Source organism: Struthio camelus, chromosome 4, assembly GCF_040807025.1.
Source record: "Struthio camelus isolate bStrCam1 chromosome 4, bStrCam1.hap1, whole genome shotgun sequence".
NCBI classification, from domain to species: domain Eukaryota; kingdom Metazoa; phylum Chordata; class Aves; order Struthioniformes; family Struthionidae; genus Struthio; species Struthio camelus.
Genome location: NC_090945.1, coordinates 26,868,667 through 26,892,476, shown reverse-complemented (window position 1 = coordinate 26,892,476; position 23,810 = coordinate 26,868,667). Strand labels below are relative to the sequence as shown.

Here is a 23,810-nt window from a genome sequence, read left to right as displayed (position 1 = left end):
CGGGGCGGGGCGGGGCGGGGCGCTGCCCCCCCACCCAGGGCCAGGGAGCGGAACGGGGGTAGGGGGCGCGCTAACGGCCTCCGCGACCGGGCAGCCCCCCCGCGCATGCGCTCTGAGCGCTTTGTCCCCCTCCCCGCGGTGTCCCCCCCTCCCCGCGGGATCTCGCGAGAGGCACGCATGCGCCCCGCCGCCGGACCCGGGGGGAGGGGGGAAGGATCTGGAACTCCCCACGGCAGCGCCTTCCCGGTGCCGCTTTATGGCGTCCCCCCACCGCGGAGGGTGGCCCTGGGGTTTCGTTAAGGCACCTCGGCCGCGGGCCCAGGCGCCTCGGCGGCTGCTGGGCGCTGCGGCGCGCACCGCTTACGACAAGTCCCCGCCCCGTGGCTGCGCGCGTGCACAAGATGGCGGCCGCGGCCGGACCTACATCGTTGGGCGGCGGCGGGGGCGGCTCGGATTCCTCCGCGCTGCCGCTCGCCTCGACGTCGCTCGCCGCCCGCTGCCGCGAGCAGGGCCGCGGGGGCGGCGGGGAGGCTGCGGGCGCCGAGGCATCCCCCGCCGGGGCTTCTCCCAGGGAGCGGCCCCGGGAGCTGCCGCTGCTCACCCTGCGGGCGGCGGTTGCGCACGTTGCGGGGCGCGCGGCGGCCGTTGGCGGCCGTTGGCCCCCCCGCCCAGTGGGAGGCTTCGTTCCGCCCGCGGCTCTGCGTCGGGGGCCGCTCGCCCACCCACCTGCCCTGCCGCCCTCTGTCCCCTCGCGTGTGCCCGGGCCTGTGCTCGGCTGCAGGTCGGCCACGTGGCAAAATAAAGCTCGCTTGTCCCGAGCTGTCCTGGTGTTCTGGGCTCTGGTGCCAGTTGCCGCACCAGCTTGAAGGTGCGGTGGGCAGCCCACCGCCCACCTGCCTCGAGGGGCTGTAGGTAGCTCCTTGAAGTGGCACAAGGAGGGTGCCTTGGAGGAAAAGCGGGGCCTAAAGCAAAGGGAAAAGGCTAACAAAAGAGCCAAAAGCCTGTGATGGCCCAGGAGAGAAACGCGTCAACAAGGAACGCAGGCCTGGTGCGAGAGGCTGTAAGGGTGTTTGAAGCGTTGCTTTTAGCAGCGTGCACATACGTTCTCAGTATATTGAAAAAACAATACTAAAAGATTCGGTTACACACGCTGTCAGCACAAGGACTGGGGGCATCAAATACTTTAGCTATCATGACGAGATCAGTGGCATATTCAGCCCAGCAGAGATGCCTGAGCTGCTCATGTAGTTGCTGCTTTGATGTTGGCCTACTTGGTCACCGTAAAGCAGCGATACCTTCTGCTGGGCTTCCAGCTCCGAGGAGGCTTTCTGTTCTGTGTAGCAGGGGTCAAGAACCCACACTCGGCACGGCCCTTTCTTTATTGTACTAAACAAGAAAACTTTGCAGATGTATGTAGTGAAATCTGTGATGAAAGACTCCTACTTGTGAAGTAACAAGCAGAAATAAGATTGCTAGACTGACTTTCTGCTGTAATGCAGGGATATATAGAATTATTAAACATGATGGTTGCTGTCCAGGGAGTATAAATACATAATTAGCTAAATTGATTGCACTGAATTCAGTTTGTGTTCATTATATTGCCTTCATTGCTCTACTGTTAGTTTTCTTGCTATCTAGGATGCTAATTATCAGTGGATTGGCGCATCTTCAAAAAAAGGGTGTAAAAAAGTTTGCAGTATGAAATTTGAGAATAACCAGCAGGGAATCGGGAGAGCAATAATCCGTTTTATTTTCAGAATCGTACTGTAGTAGGACTGTCACAGTTCTTTAGTATCCATATTATGTGTAGGCTAGAGAGAAAATAATGTCTTATTCCTATAAAGTGCAGCTATCTTTCTGTGATTACCTGATCCACTCCTAACAATTTCTTTGGGTAGTCTTCATCTTCTGCTTACTACTTTAAAAGTACTGAACACTGTATTCAAGAAAAGTAGCTCTGAACTGTTTCATTAATGTTCTTACCATCTTCATAGAGAATTGTGCTGAAAAACACCTTATTGCTCCTTCCTTAATTTGGATTAGGGATACTGTTAAGCTCCTCCATATCACAAGCATATGTTTCTGTCACAAGTATATCTTTCTCAGTCTTTGAAACTGCTTACAAACTTCACGAGTTTTTTCATTAGCTTGTCATCTCAGTAGATTTAAGTACTTAATAGTATTTTAGTTCTACATTTGTAATTATTATTTTAGACTAATAACCTCTAATACTACTCTCTATTAAGAGTTTTGATCTGGCTTCTGATTAGCATTTTATTGTATAATGAAAGGAATGAAGAACTGCACAAACATACTGTTGACAATGTGTAATTTTCCATGCTCATTTAAGCCAACAGAAATTGTTCATCTGGTAAATCAAGTTTGTCTGTGTGCGTGTCAACAGTTACATGTTAAAATGAATATCTCTATTAGCATTTGACCCCGAGGAGAATTTAAAAGGTATTGAGTATGTAGCCATTGCTGGGAAATAGATTTGCATATTTTGTATACCAGATTTAGCATACCTCTTTGGACGAACACTTGATAGTTCATTGTGCTCATTGGTTATTTTTATTAAACAAATACCTCTATTTAAATACTTACTTTTAAGTTCACTTGAGACAAAAAATTAAAAATAGTGACCTACGTAGCTATGAAAAACAAGAAGCATGCAGTTCTGTGGCCATTTCTACAAGATACAGCAAACGTAGTCCTGTTGCGGATCATTATACTTCTCTCCCTCATCTCATTTTCCTCAAATTGTTAACATAAAAATCATATTTTTTCCTTCAACTTTTGGAAATAAATAATTGTTGACTTCAGCAGGAATGCTCATATAAAGTAAGGTTTTGTATCCTTAATATATTTACCTGCCATACATAGTTTCTTACCTTTAACATACACAGTAAGTGTAATATAGTGCTACTTACATTGATACTTCATCCGATAATATAAAATGTGAGAGACAAAGATGATGGGTTGCTGAACATGGGTGCTGCAACTTCCCATTGAACTACTCAGTGTATTTGGGTTTGCTTCATTTTAATTTGATTTTTGAAGCTAATCCTCAGAAGTGGTTGAATAGAGCTATTATTCATGTCTAATCCTCATACACTAGTGGAGTTGGGTTAGATCTTCTTTATTACGCAAAATTGTTCAGTACGTACATAGGAATAAACAGTTTGCAAAAAGTATTGAGAACAGACTAGCTGACTTGAATTCTATTTTTGAGCTCTGTATGCTTGCTTTTTTAAGCATGGCATTACAGAGCTCTGTGTGGTCAATAACCTCTAAAGGCTGAATTTACCAGTCTCTTTCAGCTCTTTATGACTGTCCAGCAGTGCAAGCAAGAACGGAGATTGCCTTGATATGCTGTTATAGCACCTTCCTCTCAGGACAGAGGAGACTCGAGGGAGAAGCAGCCCAGCCTTAGTTTAAAGCTTAGTCTAGCTTGCTGCATGTCAATATAAAATTTTCACTTTCCCTTGCCTGAGACCTGCCTTTATTTACACTTTGTGCACGCTATTCTACCTGTCTTCAAAACAGGTAGAGCAACCTAGCACCTTGGACCCCAGGCAGCATCCTCTATATAACAAGTCAGTATGTCAGAGAGGAAAGGGAGAAACAAGCTGCAAAGCATCTCCAAAAAGCTCTTGCTTTTTAGGGAAAAAAAATTACTTCAACAAAACCAAGACACCCTTCTCATGAGTCCATCCAGTAGATGATTATTAGCTCCTGTTTGGAGGACACAAAAGACAACAGCTTCTGCCACTGGAAAACAAAGAGCTAAGAGCCTGAAGAAACAACAACAGCTTCTGTTTGGTACACACATTATAGAACATTGCAGCTGACTAGGCCTCAATTTTCCCTTCAGCATCTGGCCCAACTTGTTTTTCTTCAATCATTGTATATCAAACTTGCAGTCAAATCCATCTTTCATCTGAGAAAAACTCAGCTTATTATGGACCCATTTGATTCAATGGAAACCGTAAAGAGTGAGCTCACAGAGAAAAGCTGATAAAACAAAGTGGTTCCATTGATTTTGTTTTAAACGCAACACAATGCTGCATTTGCCAATCTATGTGTCATTACATGACACTACAAAAAAACAGGTTTTATGATGTCATTGGGTTTCATCTGATCCATGTTTTAATTTCAAAAGATTGGCAGCACTTTCTGTGTAGGTGGGTGCTTCTCCCCTTCAAGGACATAGCAGCATCCTACCACCCTTAGCACTGCATGCTCAGTTCCCTGGCCTTTACCTCTGGAACCATTACTTCTCTTTTTAGTAGGAAGAAGAGGTAGGAGAACCCTTCCTCATCCGGAGTCTGGCCCAAGGCCAGTGTATGCAGCAGTTAGCTTTTTAAGGAATATAAGATTAAAAAGTTAGCTTTTTATCTTCTATTCCAGTTTGGCAATCCTTCGTCTCCCCCTTTTTTTCTTCTGCTCACCAGAGCAATTTCCCAGCTATTCCACATGCCATCTTTCTAAAGTAGTGCTTTCTATCTCACTGTTAGGTCATGGGGCGAAATACTGAGTCCCTTAATCCATTTTAAGTCATTGCTGCTAATTACAGGGAGTTGTAAGATCTAATATTTAGCCCACATACAAGTCCCAATGAAAATCTTGAGCACTTTGTTGAATAATGGCCTGCTAAGGTTTCATAGTTTACACAAGGTCGTATGGACATCTGCAAGAATTCAAAATACTTCAGTAGCCTAGATCAAAAGGAACAGACCAAAATTCTCCACAAAATCTTCTGGCCTTCAGGATTTTGTTTAGCAGTTCATTAAAATGGTTTCAAACCATTAAGACACTTTTTTAGGCTTGTGTTGACAACAGTTTTCTTTCAGTTGGAGAAGATTCTTCTCTTCCCTTGAAATCCTTAGGGAAAATAAAAGCTATTTTAGAAGAAGAAAATTGGTGACTTCATTATGCTGCTTTCACAGACCTTAACAACTGAATCTTTGAAAAATGCTACAGGACATTTATTAGTATTCATACACAGTATTCATTTTTTTCCAGCAAAACTACCATTTGATCTAAATGAAAGAGATACTCCTTTCATGTCAGCATCAGTTTGTGCCACCAAGAATGGTTGTCTTCTGTACTGATTCAGCTCTATGGATACTGAAGCATGAAACCTCATAGATGAGCAGAGTGTAATTACGATACCTGTTTTGAAAAAAGAAAAGGTTTGTTGTCACACAACTACTAACTCAAATTCTTTACATCTGTGAATAAACATAGATTATATATTTGGCAAAACAGCAACTTAAAATAGGGGCGTGAAGGACTGAGAAATTAGGCATAGTTGATAAAATAAGTCAATATATGCTGAATTCAGCAGACGAACTCCCTGTCTGCAGCACAATTTTATCAATTTCAGTACACCAGTTTACAGCACCTGAAGATTTGGTCAAAAGGTTCAGTGACGACCTACTCTACCCCACACCTTTCGAGTTGGTCGTTTTTCCATGATATACCTGTTTTTTGACCCCTCCGGCTGCTTTCAGACTGAATGCTAAGTCTGTAGGAGTTACACTGTTACTGAAAATAACCAAGCACTTCTTACAGCAGTTTTCAACAGTACTTTATTTACTCTGTTGTGTTTACTAAAGGAGACATCAAAGGGCTCTCTGAAGCACTGTCAAGGCACTCTATTTTCATTCTTTTCAGTTAAGTGATTACTAGTCCCATCCAGCTAGCTAATTTGGATGGTCCTCCAGTGCTTGTTCCAGGATGCAAATGTACTAAGCAAACCACTATCTTTGAGTGTGTTCAGGTTTAACAAATGATTTGACTGACTTACCTAATAATCAGTTAAATGAAGGTCAAAGTCACTAATCCAGATAAGATGTTAAGGATTAAAGCTGAGCATTCAAACAGGCTAACTAATATATTTCACAGGTTCCCTAGTAAGGCTGTTCAGACTTTACAGCACACACACTGGGTTGGTTGATTGGAAGTGTAGGCTCCAATTGAACTAGCTTAGTGCATGCTAAGTATGATTTTCATTGTTTGTCTAGAGTTACAAGGTATTAGTGAGCATGCACTGAGCAGCACACTTAAAAAAAAAAAAAAAAGCATAAAAAGCCTTTTATCTTAGTCAGACAGAAGGCTTAGCCACAGGAATCAACCAGAAGTTCCAGCAGACAGGGGGCAGGAATCCTCTCTGAATTAGGGCCGTAGTATGATTAACTCTACAAATGGCTTGCAGCAAACTACCTTTTTTACCCATTCCCCATTCTTCTGAGACAGTCTTGCTAGGTGAATAGTTCACATATTTGTAGCTAAATAAATTTTATACTTCAGTAGAGGCAGCAGGTTAACTTTCCATCACTCTTCTTCTGGAGGCTTTTTTTCCTTGTAGAACATTGTCATTTGCTTTTTTTTTTTTTTTTGGTTCTATTTTAAACAAATAATGTTCTGTTTCTCTGGGGAAATCATTCCATAGCATTGTAGATTGCATTATTTTAATCGTTTGATACTATGTTGGCTTAATTTAAAATATTGATTTAGGTAAATAAGAAAGTCCACAGAACTGCTTTAGGAGTTTCTTTTGTTTGTCTTTGAACGGGCAGGAGTATCTGCCCTGTATTTTGACAAGGGATTTAGCTATTCAAGTATTGTGTGTTAGTGGGGGTCAAAGCAATTTTTTTCCCATTTGAGCAACCTCATTTGGCTGGTCTTTGCAGTTTTTTGTATGTTCCAATTAACAGTAAGATGCCCAATGGCTTGCTTGGTCCTTGACTATCTGGGTAATTACAGCCAAATATATCTTTTAGAAGGAATTAATATTATTCTTGTTTGCTGTCATATTGTAATTTGGGAAATATTGCTGATGACTCTAAATCAGCGGTACTGACATTAACCAGTTATTAAAGTATTCATCATCATGGTTATGGGGATGGATCAGGGCAGTATTTCTGAGTGGGTGGGTTGTGACACACACAGTAGTCATGAAACAGGTGTTGGCAAGTTGTTGAAAATTTTGTAAAATACAAAGCAAAGGCAACTGAGGTTCTGCCCTCCTCATAACTTTTACTCTTCCAGGTCAAGCATGCTTTTCAACCTCTTAAAATAAATTACATAGATTTCTCACTTTTACACCAACAAATACTCATTCATTTTTATAAAGAAAATGAGCTCCCCCCCCCCCTTTTTTTTTTGTTTGCTTTGGATAATGGGAAAAAAACCTGCAGAATACTGGCTTAAGGATTTGGTAGTAGGATCTAAAGCTATTATTCCAGGTCATACTGATTTAAATTCAAGTCAACAGGGCAAAAGATAATTTTGTTTGCCCTTCCTGACTATTTAGTGGCCTGCGTTAAATTGTTTTATGATCTAAGTTTAGCTGCCATATTAGGAAAACAAGCACTGCTGCAGCTGGGCAAAGAGGACAGGGTTTTGGAGACTAAGTGATATTCTCACCCTTATAGGATAGCTCAGAATATTTGACAGGCTCAGATCTTATTGGACAGGCAGTTTGAGGGAGTACGTGTGGCATCCATTTCTACTGTACCTGTTTTCTGAGTGATCAGAACATGTCTGCCCCTGAAGTTGTCAAAATAACATCTTGTTCAAGCAGCAAACTTACATGAAACCGTAAAAAAACCTGAAGAAGAATCATTTAATTCCTCCTGGGGAAGCAGTTTAAAACATTTTCAAGTGTCTTAATAAATTGACTACAGACACCTATGACAGGACTTTTTCTGCTCTAAAAAAAGGGGGGGCACTGAATCTTTTCCTAGTTGCTAAAAGCACTCTCCTAGCACGTTGTTCAAGAGGAAAGCTTCTTAATTATCGTGTATTTATCTTTTATATTTTTATTTTTCACAGCCATTAGGCTTGAAGTTCCTACAAAGTAAGTAAACTTTGAGGTGGTATGTTCGTTCCCTACTTTTTGTGTTGGTTGTTTTCTCTGTTGATTGGAAAGGAAAAATAAATTGTTTTTTTTTTTAATGTATTTACTTTAGAGCTTACAGCTCCCAGTATCAGTGTGAAATACACAGTTTATATAGAATTATGGCAATATCCTAAAGGGTAAGCAAGGAAGGAACTTACAAATTTTCTAGGGAATAGCAACTACACAGAGTTGGAAATGCTGACTTGCAGTTCAGAAGCCAGAGAGTGCATGGACAGAATGGAAAAAACAAAACAAAACAAAACAAAACAAACAAACATTAACAGGATGGGCTGAAAAGAGGCTGTGTTCATCTTATTTACCTGCCACAATACTATTCCATGTCATTCTCTGGTAATCTCTGACGGAATTGAGATAGTCACTTTTTTCCTGCTTCTGTCTCCATCTATAATACATGTATATTTGGTGCCTGAAGTTGAAACTATGCATCTCCACCCAAGATACACAGTATTTCCGGTAGAACTTATTATTTTTCCTCCTTTTTATTCTTCTGCGATCTCAGAGGAGGAGTATGGGTTACTCTCAATGCCAGAGATGGCTAATCTTGAAGAGGGGAGATGGGCTCAGAAATCTCCAGAGCACTGTTGTTATACAGCAGTCTGAGAAGGAATGATAACCTGCTGTTTTACTGCAATGTCAGTGGGCATCCTGACACAGGAAGAACTTTGAACAGAGTGCAGTCATACCATAGAGATCACGTACTCTGTCCTCAGCAGGGGAAGCTGGTAGTTTTTCTGTGCTATAATTAGTCACTGTGAACCAATGCACACTGCGTCACAGGAATTAGTCTTGTGGCATTCTCACCTTTGCCTTCCAAAATGAAGGAAATATCTTTCAGCTATTATATTGAGGGAGTATAGTACTAAGGAAACAAATATAGCCTTAGCTGTCTAGTCAAGGATATATATTCTTCCCTGATAGCAAATATCAATGCAGTTTAAAAGGGGATGGTCCCCTGCTGAGAACATATTGACATATATAGCTTCTTTCCCCTGGAATTTCCATCATAAGAGAGCAGCTCCTAGTTTTTTGATAGCAGCTTTACTAGAAGTGGAGGCTGAAAGACCGATCTGAACTGCTGCATCCCAGCACCTATCACAACTGCCCATTTAGCAGTGTGCATTTCCCTGACTACGCTATCTTTGTCCTCTATAGGTCCTTTAGTGTAGGAGAGGATGTATCTGTTTTCCATCACTGCAGCTTCCTCCCAGGGGATGATCTGGAGATTTTGCAGCCTGGTTTATTGCAACTAAACCAGGCAGAACCTGTCACAAATCAGTAATGTATCTGGCCTTCTATGAACATATTACTGAATTGTAAAGATATTCGTTCCAATTTCAGTAAAACTGTTGTGAATTAGCAACTCCCTGGAAGCCAATAAAGTTCCACATCTGCACCAGTCTGTATGCAATCACTGATCATTCAGGATCCTCATGAGCAAGTACATTTTCGATCAAGTACCTAATGTGACTGGAAAAAGTAGATGATTCATTGAATGGCTCAAAGTTTAAAACTTATTGCAATAGTATACTTACCGTGTACTTTCTTGTACATCATTAGTGCTACAGGATTAATGTTACTTGCAATAGTTTCATGTTATTACAACTTCAGTTACTTTACATGCTTTAAATAAGGGAGATTGGAATCGGTAACAGCATAAATGCTTGGATAGTCATAGTTTCATCTTGTGTTATTTTTGCAAATACTATAGTAGCAGTAGAAGCCACTAATGTGGATCAATGCTAACCACAGCATAAAATGACAGTCCCAGCTTGGAAAAAACCTGCAGTGTAAGTAGAGTAGAAATGCACATTATCTGGGGGGTATCTAGGAAATCAACAATGAATACACATATTCTTTCTTGGGTTGGATTTCTTTTCAACTTCGTTTCATATCCCCAGTCCGTAACTTATGGGCAACACTTCCCCAAGATACTCCCCAGCATTAATTGTGGAAAGAAGAAATTAAAATGTTAAAACTGCAGCTGAAAGAGACATGCAGGTGTGGTACTTTTCATGAACAAATAGAAACAGAGTCTACTGCCCTGTTGTCTCCTGAACAAAGTTCCCATGTTGGAATTTGATCTAAATCTTGGAAATCTTGCCATTTTTGTATTTTATGTTTTCATTCTTTTCACAAATTAAACCACTACACCACCACCCCCCCCAAAGCATAGCAACAATACAAACACAGTGTTCACCACAGAATAGTAAATACTTTCAATAAACACCAGCAGAACCTACTTTAAAAAGCCAGTTCTCAGAGTCAAGTGAAAGCATGAGAATATCAGCTTTCTTTTAAAGGCAGTTAAGCTTCTGGATGTAAAAATAAAAAATCAAAACCTTACTTGCATGCAATCAGTATTTTCATAAGCATAAAGCAGAGGAAGATAAACTTACATACATGGTCTTATAATAAGGTTTATGCTTTTTAAGCCCATTTCCTCACTAGTTTTTGAGACTCTGAATGTTGAGCATGCTGCATAACTAACTGAGGGAGCCGTAGCCTAAAATGAATCACAGTTCCCATGGAACTTCTTGGGTGTAATGATTGTGATTGCTTTTGGAGAAGCGGAAGAGTGAGGGATCTTTGCATACAGCAGGAACAGCAGCCTAATCAAACTACACTGTGAAATGATTCGAATACAAAGAGAGAGATCTAACTTCCTCCTAGACAGAGGCTTGTGTTTGCTGATCACAGAATCCAGCCCTTTGGTGACAGATAGTTTTTAGTTGACAACAGTAGTTTTGCCTGCTGTAAAGATTATTCTAGTCGCTCATTATGGAAAACGGCAATGCCAATCCCAAGAAAGTGGTTTTAAAAGGTTTTAAATGAGACATCCTTTTGCTAGAAAGACTCATAACCATGAAAGAGCACTGAGCAAATTATGCTACTTAGGCTTGTGTTGGAGATAGACAGGAGGATTTTATGTTTGCTAACTCAATCTTTTGTCTTTTATCTTTACTGGTATGTACTTGGTAAAAATAAATAAATGAGAAATATCATTTATAGAAGTATTTTTTTTTCCTTTGCAAATCTTAATGTGCTCTAGACAGACCGGTAAGCGTTAGCTCATTTTACAACTGAATTAAATGCACAGGGAAATTAAGCAATTTATGAAGGGTAACACAGGAGGAATACAATCAGCTTCTCTTTACCTATGCTCAGTCCATCAGATCGGGACTGACCAGTTTTTGGATGCTGACGACAGCTCTTATTTCTAGTCAGGGTCTGTGAGCTGGACCAATACAGCTATGTTTTCGTGACAATGCGCTTGGCAGAATAAAAATAAACTCTGCCAAACAGGATCTGTGTTTGCTCCATGAACTTTTCTACCGTTCTCATCAAAACATATATAGCAGTAACCTAACTGGAGTGGTTCTCTTTTCGGCTGTATTTCAGGAATTCCATGTAAAATATCTGAGTCAGCACTACTTATGTAGATCTCTTCCTATGGGTTCCATGCGGCATCTTATCTTTAATGTCCTCACTAGCTGAAAAATACCAGCGATAGAGGATACCTACTGCTGAAAGCAATATTCACATTTCAGTTTCGGTGACCTAGGTTCTGTTCAAGTATCTATGCTTGGGCTCTTTGCAATGTTATTTTTATTACAGTGGCTCCTATATATCCTAGTCAATACTAGAGTTTCAGTGCCTGAGATTTATATGAAACACAAGTTCACAAACCCAAGCTAAATATGCAACAATGAGTGCTCTTCCCTCCCTCCCCCCCCCCCCCCAAAAAAAAAGACAGAAGATTTTCAAGATTCTTAAGAGGACTAAGACTTGAAGAGTTGTCAACACAGATTGAAAGAGGTACTGGTAAAATTCAAAAGACGCAATCTACCTGTGGAATAAAAATGTTCACACAGGGTATTAAACATGCGTACCAGAGGGAAGATGTTACATTTGGCTGGTAAATGTCCTGAGGTTGACTGATCCTAACACTCTTGTCCTGTAATGTAGTACTTGACGATGGACTACCACACAAAACCCTACTCACTTCTGTAGGACTGAGCAAGCCTACAGCTTATATTTTTCCCCGTAAGTCACACACAAAGTGTGCAGCAGAGTTGAAGAGCAAACACTGATCTCCTGAGCCCCAGTTCAAACAGGTCTTCTGAAAACTGTTTTTTGCCTCCCCTTCAGCTGAGACTCTCATTCAGACTTTATTTTCTTTATAGCTTTTTTTTTTCCGTAATCGATGACTTCACTCTTTCATATACCAAAAACAGTCATGACTCATGTCAACTGATACCTATGCAGATAGGCAAGATGCAGTGAGAACGGTTCCTCTCTGCAACATGTGCAGATTGTCTAGCAGTGTGCTGAGTGGAGTGCAGATGAGAAAGGCAGCACAGCAGGATTCAGGAGCTTCAATGAAACGTCAGCTGTGCTCTCAGCATCGCAGCATCCAGAGCGGACTGAATGAGTGGAAGAAAGATAGGAGGGAAGGACAGAGACTCTCAATTTCAATGTGAACTTGTCTGATTCAGAGCTGGAGGTTTTACCTTATGTATCTTCAGCCTTGTGTATTCTTCCCCCAGTAAATTCACAAACAAGGTTACATCATGACAGATCTGATATGTAATCTTTGCAGAATAATCAAGCATTTTGCCCTTTCATTATCTTGTCTAATAGCAGGCATTTGCCTACACAAGAAGGAAACATCTTAGGACATCAAATATAGTCACTGCAGGGATAAACTTAGGTGAGGCAGGAAAGTCTAAGATATTCAAGCATCACAGGAATATTCTCACTAGCTAAGGATGATGATTCATCAGGAAACGTTAACACAGGATCATTCTCACTAGCTAAAGATGATGATTCATCAGGAAACGTTAACACAGGATCACAGATAGGAAAGTAATATTCAGGCCAGAAGCACAAACAAGCTGGATTTGTCTGTCTTAAACCTGGCTCCCAGTGTTTGTTTTTTGCCTTAGTTCTCTATGGTCCTTTCAGCTATTGGCTAAAATTGTCCTGACTGGATCATTAAAGCAAATTAGTGAAAGTGATGTAGCACTGGGCTTGTATATCCTAGTCAAAACAAAGTAAACATGACTGCAGAGTAGATTCGGCCAAATACAGACCCACTGATTCAAGGCAGAAGCATAATTACTCTTTTAGCCACAGGTGGACCCGTCGATTCAAGAGAAGCATAATTACTCTTTCATCACTTTCCTCAACCCTCTTCACTTACCCCCAAACGTCTATATTTCTGCTGAGGGAGGAAAAGGGCACAGTCGATACAGGCAGAACTGTGTGTACACTGAGGCAGAAGGAGAGAGAACCGTGAGAACCATGCTCCAGTCAAGATCATGCGAGGGAGGAGATACGTGTCTTCTACAGGAATCACGCTATTCCAGCTTTCCTGAAGATGCCTATGCTCTGTGCTACATAGTATTAGCACTTGAGGATTATTTACGCACAGTAGCAAAGCATCTTGATGCAAATGGTGTTGGGCTCACAACCGGGGGAGTAACATAGAGCTTTCGGGCCTGGCAGGATTGTCTGAACTGACTCTGAATGGCTCTATACTTCACGTTTTTTCATGGGCTATCCAGGGGCGATTCTCTATGCCAAAATGCCATAAAATGGAATATGTTCCGAGATACGGCTTGCTCTACACAAGCCTCTGCCACACATGAGGTGGATGGGCCCCTGTCTGTAACGTTAAACCTCTCATCACTCACACTGTCCCACCTTGGAAGAGTTACAGTATCCTACGAAAAACGCCATTCACAGCAGAAAAACTTTTTGGCCTTTTACTTCAATTAATTTTAAGACTGCTGACGCGAAGTGCAACTTTAATGGAGCGGGATGATGACAAGCAATATCTCTCTTACAAAACACAAGACACGTTGAAAGATGCATTCCCCCGCCCCCCCCCCCAAAGCACGCACCTTGCTGGATCTCCAAGCGCGACCTGTCTCAGCGGCGGCGAGGCGAGGCGAGCCGAGGGCCGGGCGGCCGCCCAGCACTCACTACAGACGCGGCGGCGCCCCCGGCGCCGGCCGTTACTCCCGTTAACGGCCGCTGAGGGGACCAGCTGCCCCAGCAGGCACCCGCGCGCGCAGCGATCGCCCGAGCCGCCTCCCGGCCGCCAACGGCCGCGGCGGCCCGCGCCTAACCGCCGCCGCGGCAGCGCCCCCGCGCGGCGCCCGCCGGCAGCGCGGCCCCAACGGAGCGCAAGGGCGAGCGCCGGGGCCTGGCCCGCACGGGCGGTGCGCAGGCGCAGCCGCGGGGGCGGCGCGAGGAAGCGCGCGCGGCGGGGCGGAGCGGACCGGCGCGGCGCGGCGGGGGCCGTTGGCGACCGTTTCCCCCCCCCCCACTCCAACGGCCGCCGCCGCCGCCATGGTGCTGGAGAGCCTGGCCCGCATCGTCAAGGTGCAGCTGCCCGCGTACCTCAAGCGCCTGCCTCTGCCCGAGAGCGTCAGCGGCTTCGTCCGCCTCACAGGTAGGCGGCGGGAGGGGGGGACGCCCGCCCCCCGGCGGCTCCTGTCCCCCCGGGGCGCGGAGCCGCGCCGGCCGCCGCTTCTCGCTCCCGCGCTCCTTGCTTTTCGCCGCGGCCGGGGCGTACGTTATCCATTGGGGGCGGGGGGGGGAGGGGAGCAAAGCGTAAGTCGCTGCTGAACTGGTTTAGAAGTGAGGTTACCTGCGGAGGCGGTTTAAGGTGCCTGGTTAGGCAGATGAGTAGTAGCCATAAGAGGGGGGCGTAGCGACAGGGTAAAAACGTAGCAGACTTCTTGGCCCCAGCTCACTTACGTGACTAAACCTTTCTGTCTGTACAAGTACTAGCAAGTCAGGGGCCACGCACGTAAAGAAAATAAGATTTTAACTGCGGGGCTTAAACCTCGCCTCTTCATTTAAACGAGAAGTTAAAGACAGAGTCTGTACTGCATTAACAAAACTACAGAGATCTGGTTCTAGGAAAACACACTTGGTTTTTTTTATTTTTTTTTTTCTATTTAGTCATTTGTATAAGGATTTTCTGGCCGAGGGAGGGAAAATACCTGTCTGTCAACCGTAACCCTGTGCACAGAGGAAACCAGCAACAAAAAAAAAAAAAGAAAAGAAAATGCTAAATACTAGCGAGTTCTTCAGGTGTTTAGTGCACTTCAGCGGAGTTCCCAGGGCACTGTGGTGCATACTGGAACCCTCTGAGCCCAGGTTCAGCTGTGGTTGTACAGTATCAAATGACACAATTAGTTTAGCAATAAAAAAGAGAAAGACTGTGATGGAAACTCTTTGGAAAAGTTCTTCAGAGTATAGAATCAATCCCATATGTCTGCGTTACACCACTAAGCTGTACAGCTTTAGTACTGCTGGAAAACAGTTTCATCTAGAACCACGCACAGCTTATTTAGAACCAGGGCTGAGTACTATTTTTCCAGCATGTTTATGGTGCTTGAATACTTAGAGTCCCATGAGATATCTTAGTTATCTTTCCCAAGACAAGGAAACACGTTTTAATGAACTATTCTTCTCTCCCCTAACTACTCTGTCATCTGAACAAAAGCTGTTAATCATATTTATCCGATAGAGATTCAGCTGCCAGAAAGATGGGACGGGGATACAATAAGCTACAATAAACAAAAGAGCTTCTCATATCCCTCGCATTTGGCAGTTTCCTACTTAAGTTACTGCCCTTTTAAACACAACTGTACTTAAAATTTCTTAAACTTAACACTGCTTGACTTCAGCCTCTTCTTACTTCACTTACCTAGACAAATAAACTTCTGTAAGAGGATTGCTGTCTAGTCCATCTGTGTATTTGAGCACATCGCATCCATCTTTAGGGCACAGTTGATAGCATCATAAGGGGTTTTATTATTAAAGCTTAAGCTTGCCTCTTACATATAATAAAAAAAAGCCTTTCAAAGCTTAGAGTATAGTCTGGCTGCAGGTTTATGCTAACTAGCCCTGTGAAAGCTTCAGCTTTAGTAATAGAACTTAGTCTGAAAACCTCTGGTCAGAACTTTTTTTTTTTTTTTTTTTTAAATAGAATGCTCTGCAGGGGAGAACTGCTTTGCCTTCATGTTGTTCACCCCATTGACAGATACTAGCTTGAATTTCAAGGGAAGGAGGAGCAGAAGCAAATCAACAAAACCTTCAACAGAGACCAAACGTGAAGTGTCAGTTCCAAAAATAATGGGCACTTTACAGACTGGCATAGTGAGTTTCTGATTATGGCAAGTGGTATTGCCAAATCACTGTCTGATTTGGAAGGAGGACCTTTTGACAGATTCAAATGAGTTTTGGAATATTAGCAGTTAAAGAGGACAGTAAAACAGCCTTGGGGGTAAGAGATGCAAGAGTCCAGGATACGCAGTCTTATAGACCTCCACATTTGCAGTGTGGTAAAAAGGGAATAAGAAGGTTTTATGCTACCGCAGTCTAGGCATCTAAATTAAAAATGATCATCTCAGTGTTTAAAAGTCATTGAAACCTCATACCCATTTAAATATTTCTGTACTCATCTACACCCAGACCTGCATCAGTCTAAAGTTTTGTCTAAAAAAAAAAAGTGGATTGCTTCGCTAAGTACCTGATACTCTTGACACGTGTAACTAAATAAGTCACTGATTAAGAAATAAGAATTTATCACAGATTGCAGGACATGGTGTATATTTCTTGGTATGATATTCTCTATTAAACAAACAACAAATGTTCACAGTTTATCATCATTTTGGTATCCCTGTCTCTTCCACCTCTTTTGTGTCGTTGGCGTGGTCTTAGCCTGCCCTTTCCTAAGGTCATATGCCTCTAAGAGGAGGGAATTCCCAATTCTGGGAATTATTTGAGAGCTGCAACTTGTAAGAACTTTAGATAACAGGTTAATGACCATGCTATGAGTAGTTTGTAGTATACATTGTTGAATAATAACTCACTGTTTTATAAACGGATTTCTGCCTTTAAAATCACGTTTCCAGGACTGAGGAATACAGTGCAAAAGTTTGTATTTTAAACCAGGAGGAAAAAGGTAATTATAGCGATCATATCAATTGAGTTACGGTTAATGAAGTGGTATTATACAAACAGGAGGATAAGAGAATATTAATATTCTCTTCTGTGTTTATTACTACTACAAATTACAGAACATCATATTCTTTGGCAAACAACATATCAAACGTCATGCATTTTCCTTTGCTTCTTTCCTTCAATATTGATCTTAAAATGCCATAGCATTATTTGTCCTTTCATGGCAGCTTTTGAACTTCAGTCAAGAATCAGCTCTATAAAACACCTGCTGGCATTGACCTTGTATGCAAAGGCAGACCAGGACCCAAACCTAGAACAGTATAGTGTTTTGGTTGTTAGCGCTCCTATTGCTTCTGTACACCTTCATCAGCTTCCAGGTAAAAGCAGCTTCAGTTCCCTTAATGCATCACTTGTAGAAATGACAGACTAAACAAACTACAGGAAAGAACCTTTTGTATGTGATATTGTATTGTGCTAAAAAAAAGTCTCGAGACACCTATTGTATGCTGTGACATCACCAAACCGTAATGGAAAACTCCTTGCTTGGAGAAAGACAAACACTTAGTATCCAGTGCTAAACTCCTGAAAGGAGTCAGGGAGGAAGGAAGGAAACAATATGTTTGACCTTGGGTTTGATACCAGATACCTAAATCATCACACTGCTGCTGCTTGAGAAGCCTGTTTCAGTTTGTTGTCATGGCTGCTTTACCTAACTTCCCTTCTCAAGTTTGCTGAAATGAACAGAGCTGTCTCATGCTGACTTTGCTCTTTATGCAGGTATGTTTCATTAAACCAGCGTAGACCTTAACCTCAACATAACGTGGTCCGAAGTGAGAAAAGAGAATGTCAAGGTCTCTCTAAGAATTTAGGTGCTAGTTACAGTCCCCTTTCTGTAAACGTGACTTAGTACTGTGTGGGCTGGCTCACAGCTGGCCTACATGTTAAGAAGGACTTTAATGTGAAAAGCTGCCAGGCAGAAAGAGGACAGTTTTGTGGATCATCCTTTACAGTATTGGGGGAAAGGGTGAAAGGGAGACTATGATAAGAGTCTTCAGAGCCCATTTGAAAAATGAATGTCTTGTTTGCAGAGCAGCTTGCTAACCTGTCCATACCTTTGGGCTTTTCAATTTATTATCTGTGTACTTCTTCTCTAAAAGGACTGTCACCTCTCCACTTTCGTATCGGCTGAATAAGCTAATAGGAATATTTAAGTGTTGCGTGGAGTCCTTTGTGTTTAGTTTGTATAGCAAGGAGAACATCCTTACGGATCCAAATAAGCCACAGAGAACAGTTAGGACAGAACTGCTTGTTAGTTCTGAACAGAATGTAGCCGAGTGAATAATTTGAATTTGCATGAAGAATTTCATCAGTTTAGAGAATATGCGATCACGGTTCCATTCTTCATTTTGACTTGTAGCTAAGACTTGTTGAAGTTTCTGCTTGCAGATGAGCTGTTACCTTAAAGAACCTCTTTTGGGTCTATATAGTGTCATTTCTATCTATTTAAATCAGCTAAGACAAAGTGAGAGAGAACAAAGGATTAGTTGGTGAAAGGCTTATAAGCACTGGCCACTCGCTTTGATTTGGCTCTCAGTGACTGGCTAGTCCCTTTCTAGTCACACTGAATACATTTCTTTTTTTGTTGGATTTGTTAGAATAAAAATTAAGGCATCATCTTCTCATAGACGTATCACAGCGGACTGAGGCCTGTGGCCTCAGCTCTGTGGAATTCTTTGAGCACTCTTGTTTCAGCGATGTTCCTGATGCTTTCCAGGGGCTACCTTTTGGATTGGTCTCTGTCTAATACAAGTCAAGTTTGAAGGCTAACCTTTTTGATGCTCTACTCTCCCTTTCTGGCTCCAAAGACTACCTATTCCCGTGCAACAGAACTGATAAATTAATCTTCAGAATCAATGTAACTGCTGAATTCTGAGTATCAGCCGTGAAAGTGAACAGAATCTTGTGAATTGCATCTGCTTCAGAAAGGCATGCATGGCTTCGAAAACACAGAGCAGCTTGCAGATGCAGGAAGACATCATCGCATTAGTTTGGGTGAAGGTTTTCTTCCCTCCTAATCCGAAGGGCTGTAACTTTTTATGACAGTATCTTGTCTCTTGCACCCTAGAGGCGTGGTCACACTGCTTTTTCAGTTTGTCTTGTGACAATACCAAGTCAGTTTACAATTAGTGTGCAAGTTGGTGTAACTGGAGGCTTTGCAGAAACTCCCAGCATAGATGTATGTTAATAAAATCATTAGCTAGTGAGGATAAAACTCTAACAGTGGCTATCATCATACAAATACTGAAAATACTGAATAATAGCATGATAAATAACGTTCCTGTACTTCACGTTCCTGTTTTCTTTTAGTTTGTACTGTATGTCCATAGCTGATACAATTTAGTTTTTAGCTTCAAGGCCCTATCACAGAATCACCACTGTCTTGTGGAAGTTTCGGAAATGTTTATCAGCCCTTTCTGATACTGGTAATTAAAAGAGCAAGGGAAGCTACGCTAGGTGATTCTTAAAAGGTGGTTGCGTTGGTTTGGGTATGGTGCGAGGTCAGAGGGGTGCCTGAGTAGTTGGCTCTCCTGTTCTCTTTTTTTGAGACAGTCTTGTGAGGTTGCTTTAACAGCTCCTGTCAGAGCATTCTGTCCTTTCAGACTGTAGTCAGGGAAAGGTATATGTGAGAACTGAATGCTGAGCATCTAGCAGGATTAACCCTTCTGTTGTGGCCTAGAACTGAAGGTGTTTCTTTACTGGATTATTTAGGCAATGTCAGTTTTTAATGAGCATTTTCACCAACTTTGGTAGAATAAATTGCAGTAGCTCTTTGCAAATTTGGTAAAAAGTGTTGGGTATAAAGACCACTGCAAGTGGAGGGGCGGAAGGACTATGGAAAATTCTTGTGCCTTTGTCATGCATGCAGTTGTGGCGCATTCCCAGATAAATGCAGTAAATAGGGTTTCACTTCAAAGGCTGTAGAAAGTTTAACGAGCATAAAACTATTCCCCTGAAGTATTTTCATTTATATGGTGTACTTTCAGAACATCCAAATTATTAAGGAAAAAACATTGTATTCTAACTGGGAAAAAGCACGTGTTCATGGTAATATTATGATTACACATAAAACTAAGCTACACAAAGTAATAGGAGTTTTCAGAGCTCACAACTACCTAGCATCCTTTGTCTATTATATTGCTTTTCCTGTCTCGTGTGTCTTAATCTTGAAAAACAAACTGTGGAACAAACTTTTGCTATGTTCTGACCCTAAACCATTTAAAGAGGAACTTGTTTAAAGTGTCTCCTCTTACATAGTGCTTGTGTAGCTAATTGTGCTTCAGATCACTATAGTTTCTAGTTTTTCAAATACCTTTAAAATCCCTTCCATTTCTGTATGGCTTAAGACTTAATATATTCTCCATGAAATTAGAAAAATGCCATCTCCTCTATTGCTGCTACGTTGTACTTAAATTACACTGGAGCATTGCCACAGCTTGTTTTGTTGGGAGAGCAGATCCACCATTCATATGCTTACTGCCCTGTTATATCTTATACCAGGCACTGATAAACTTCTTAAAAAATTCAGTAAAGTCCTCCTCTTACTAGTACGTCTAGAAGCTTTATAATGATGTAGCAAGGCAGGTTTGTCTGGAGAGGATACTTGAATTTTTTACCTGTACCTAAAAGTAGTTCTTCAGCAAGATAAAAAAGCATTTTTCTGTGGCTTGACCTACCTGGAGGGGCCTATCTGATCTCAGGTCTTTCCTTCTATATGCTTGTTATAGAAATGCGTTTTAGATCCTCAGGCAAACAGAGCTCTGAAGAATAAACATCAGGGAAAAAAAAATGGTGAAAGCTTGTTACTTTGCTAATGCTTATCTAATATCTGCATCATTTCTGCCAACACTTTATAAAAAAACAACCCAGAACAAATGAAATGAGGAGAACTCAAGAAGTTAAAAACCTGAAATAAGCAAGTAAAAATAGAATTATAAAGCATACTGAATAGTTCCTCTTATACAGAATGTAAAAGACGGACACTTAATATTCTGTAGTGACCTTTTAATAACTTCCCAAATGTAATCATGTCCAGTTTGCTAGTACGGAGTGCTGATTTACCGCAGGCAAGCAATCCCCCTGTAATTTTAAGGTCCACTCATTTCAGTACATTTTTTGTTTTGGGTTTATTTTCTTCTATTGAGTCATCTTCTAGAGCATTAAAATTAAATTTGAGATGAAGTTCTGGAGTCCAGTTTGTACCTTAACTATAGTAAAGCCCACGTTTCAATCTGGGGCTTCTGCACAACTGCTGTGTCCCAGTTTTGCTTACTGACTTAGCCTCAGAGCCTTTCCTGCCCTCAGAGCCTTGCCAGCTGAGCAGCCCCATTCCCTATCCTAAACCATTTAAGAATAGCTGATGCTGAACCATACTAAAGTGGGGTCAATGGCCAGTCTAAATTCCATGTCTCTTTAGTTTCAGAATGGCTGCGGCTATTGCCTTTCCTGGGTGTGCTGGCTTTGCTTGGTTACCTCGCTGTTCGTCCATTCCTCCCCAAGAAGAAACAGCAAAAGGATAGCTTGATTAACCTCAAGATCCAGAAGGAAAATCCAAAAGTAGTGAATGAAATAAACATCGAAGATCTGTGCCTCACTAAAGCTTACTGCAGGTGTTGGCGTTCTAAGACGGTAAGATACTTCTTCATACTATTCTAGGATTAGACTGAAACTTGCATGTTTTTTTTATCAGTTCTGTCACTGTGAATTGGAACACATTACTTTTCTCTGGAGGTGGAATGTTCCTGGTGTCTGAGAACTGTACAGTTCTTCCCTTTCTCCACTCTAAATATATCTATTTGCGGAGAGAGTCTGTAGAAACTTGTAAGAGGGACAGTAGTGTTTTCTAAAAACACTTGCAGAGAAACCACACTTTGTATAGATAAAAACAAAGCAAGCCTTGTTTGATACTTGGAAATACGTTCTAGCTGGTTAGAAAGTTCACTGTGCTACTTTGCGAAAACAATGTTTTGAAAGTTATTCATATTAGAAAGTAAAGCTGGACTTGCATTGAGGATGGAGAGAATATCCTTGTCTGGTTGAGAGCGGTCACCAGATAGTCAAGTCACAGTTGGCTTTGGATGTTGCATATCCACCAGCGCAACTAGCAGTGTCAGTTATATGCAGGTATTTTTCTTCTACCCGCGATTTCTTGCTCTGTTTTTGGCCTCTGCAGACTGAATGCTTTCTTTTTTTAAACAAGAGAACATTTCTACTAGTTCCACAATAAACCTTAACCCATTTGTGGCCGCAGCCTTGGCTGCTCCTTTGCTGACTGTTCTTTCATGCAGAAAGCTTTGTCCCTAACTTTGAGTCCAAGAACAGCTGTTTTAGGACCTCACAAACTTAGTTACCTGGTAGCAATGTGTTTTTTTCTTAGCAAAACATGCCAGGTGCTTGATAGACAAGATGATGGAAAGCGACTTAAGAGGAAGAACAAGGAACTTTATCAAAATATTCTTGGCATAGGAAGAATAAAAAAAAAAACCACACTATATAATTGCTGTACGGAGATATACTAATTCCTCATGTATGTTTTCTTCCAGTTCCCGGTCTGTGATGGCTCTCACAACAAGCACAATGAATTAACAGGAGATAATGTAGGTCCGCTAATACTCAAGAAGAAAGAAGTATAGCAGACACCTAATCCATTAGATTATGACTGATAAGAAGTCTTTTATACAGTTGTAGTTGCAGGAGATGACATTTTATTATGTGATTAGATTGGTTTATTCTAATGATTGCTGTAGATTTCTTTTTGGGATAAACTCCATTTAGACAGTGCTAGGTCTCATTGTTTTGATACTTCATTCTAAGAATTATGTCTGCTGTGTAAAACTGTAAAATAACTATCTCTGTAAATAAGTCGTTTATTTCAACAATAAATTGACTTCTTACAATTAAGCCTTTTTTGTATGAACACGCAGTTATAAAAATGTCACTATTTCAAAGTGACAGAAGCGTACCTTTCTGTTGATTTTGTTCTGCTGAGAAGCCACTTGTATTCTAGTTTTCAGGAACAATTTTTAAGTGCATTTAAGTGGAGGAGAAAGCTTAGTTCCAGACTGTATAAGCTAAATTATTACACAGGTCAGCCACCAACACTGTCCCTTTGTTTCACACCCCTGCATGAATTGTTCATCAACTCTTGTGAGTGGACACAGATTTGCTCCTTGCAATTCACTTACTTACACTGCAGACACTGCTTTTTGTAGCAGAGACTTTTATGGGAGGAATCGTTTAAATGACAAGCCAAGAATACAGCTCACGTCCACCCTTTTGGTTCTGTTACTGATTCAGAATGACTTCGGGCAAGGCAGAGCTTTGCTGTAGTATAGCTGAATTTAAAATGTGGTTAAGTAATTGTTACCTGTCTAACAGCTAGACTTTAATTAGAAAGTGCTTTATTCTTCAATGAAGGACTGTACCAGTAAGTTTAAAAATAAAAATTAGTTTGACGTGTACTACAGTTTTAGACAATTGTACTACAGAAGATCTCAACTCTTCTTTAACACCAGTTTTGAACTGGGGTTAGGTAGGTGGGAAGCCCCAGAGCAGTCTGCCATTGCCATTCCCAAAAGCTTATTAACACAGTGCTGAAACAGAAAGCAAGTCAATGAGCAGGATGTGATTGTATGCTATATGCAAGTATTTAATTGTACCATGGCACAATCATCTTCAAAGTTGTAATGCTCTGTATTGGCCTTATCTTAACGAATGAGAGCAAACCACAAGCACTATCATATTAGAATACAAAATTTATAATAGAGAAAAATCTGGGATGTTACTACCAGTCTCATACTATACTCAGTTACTACTTATAGATTTATTATACTGAACA

At 41.5% G+C, this 23,810-nt stretch overlaps 1 protein-coding gene and 1 long non-coding RNA gene across 2 annotated transcripts; one reads left to right on the top strand and one right to left on the bottom strand.

Annotated features, from left to right (window-relative positions):
* Positions 1-3,123: 3,123 nt before the first annotated feature.
* Positions 3,124-14,079, bottom strand: LOC138067163 (uncharacterized). Its single transcript, XR_011140903.1, has 2 exons — positions 13,837-14,079; positions 3,124-5,175 (listed from the first exon to the last, which is right to left on the bottom strand). It is a non-coding gene; the product is annotated as an uncharacterized lncRNA (long non-coding RNA).
* Positions 14,080-14,169: 90 nt separating this feature from the next.
* CISD2 (CDGSH iron sulfur domain 2) lies at positions 14,170-22,873 on the top strand. Its single transcript, XM_068941988.1, has 3 exons — positions 14,170-14,390; positions 21,390-21,601; positions 22,516-22,873. Exons 1-3 carry the CDS (start codon positions 14,288-14,290, stop codon positions 22,603-22,605), a joined length of 405 nt encoding a protein of 134 aa, XP_068798089.1. The 5' UTR covers positions 14,170-14,287; the 3' UTR covers positions 22,606-22,873.
* The last annotated feature ends 937 nt before the right edge of the window (positions 22,874-23,810 follow it).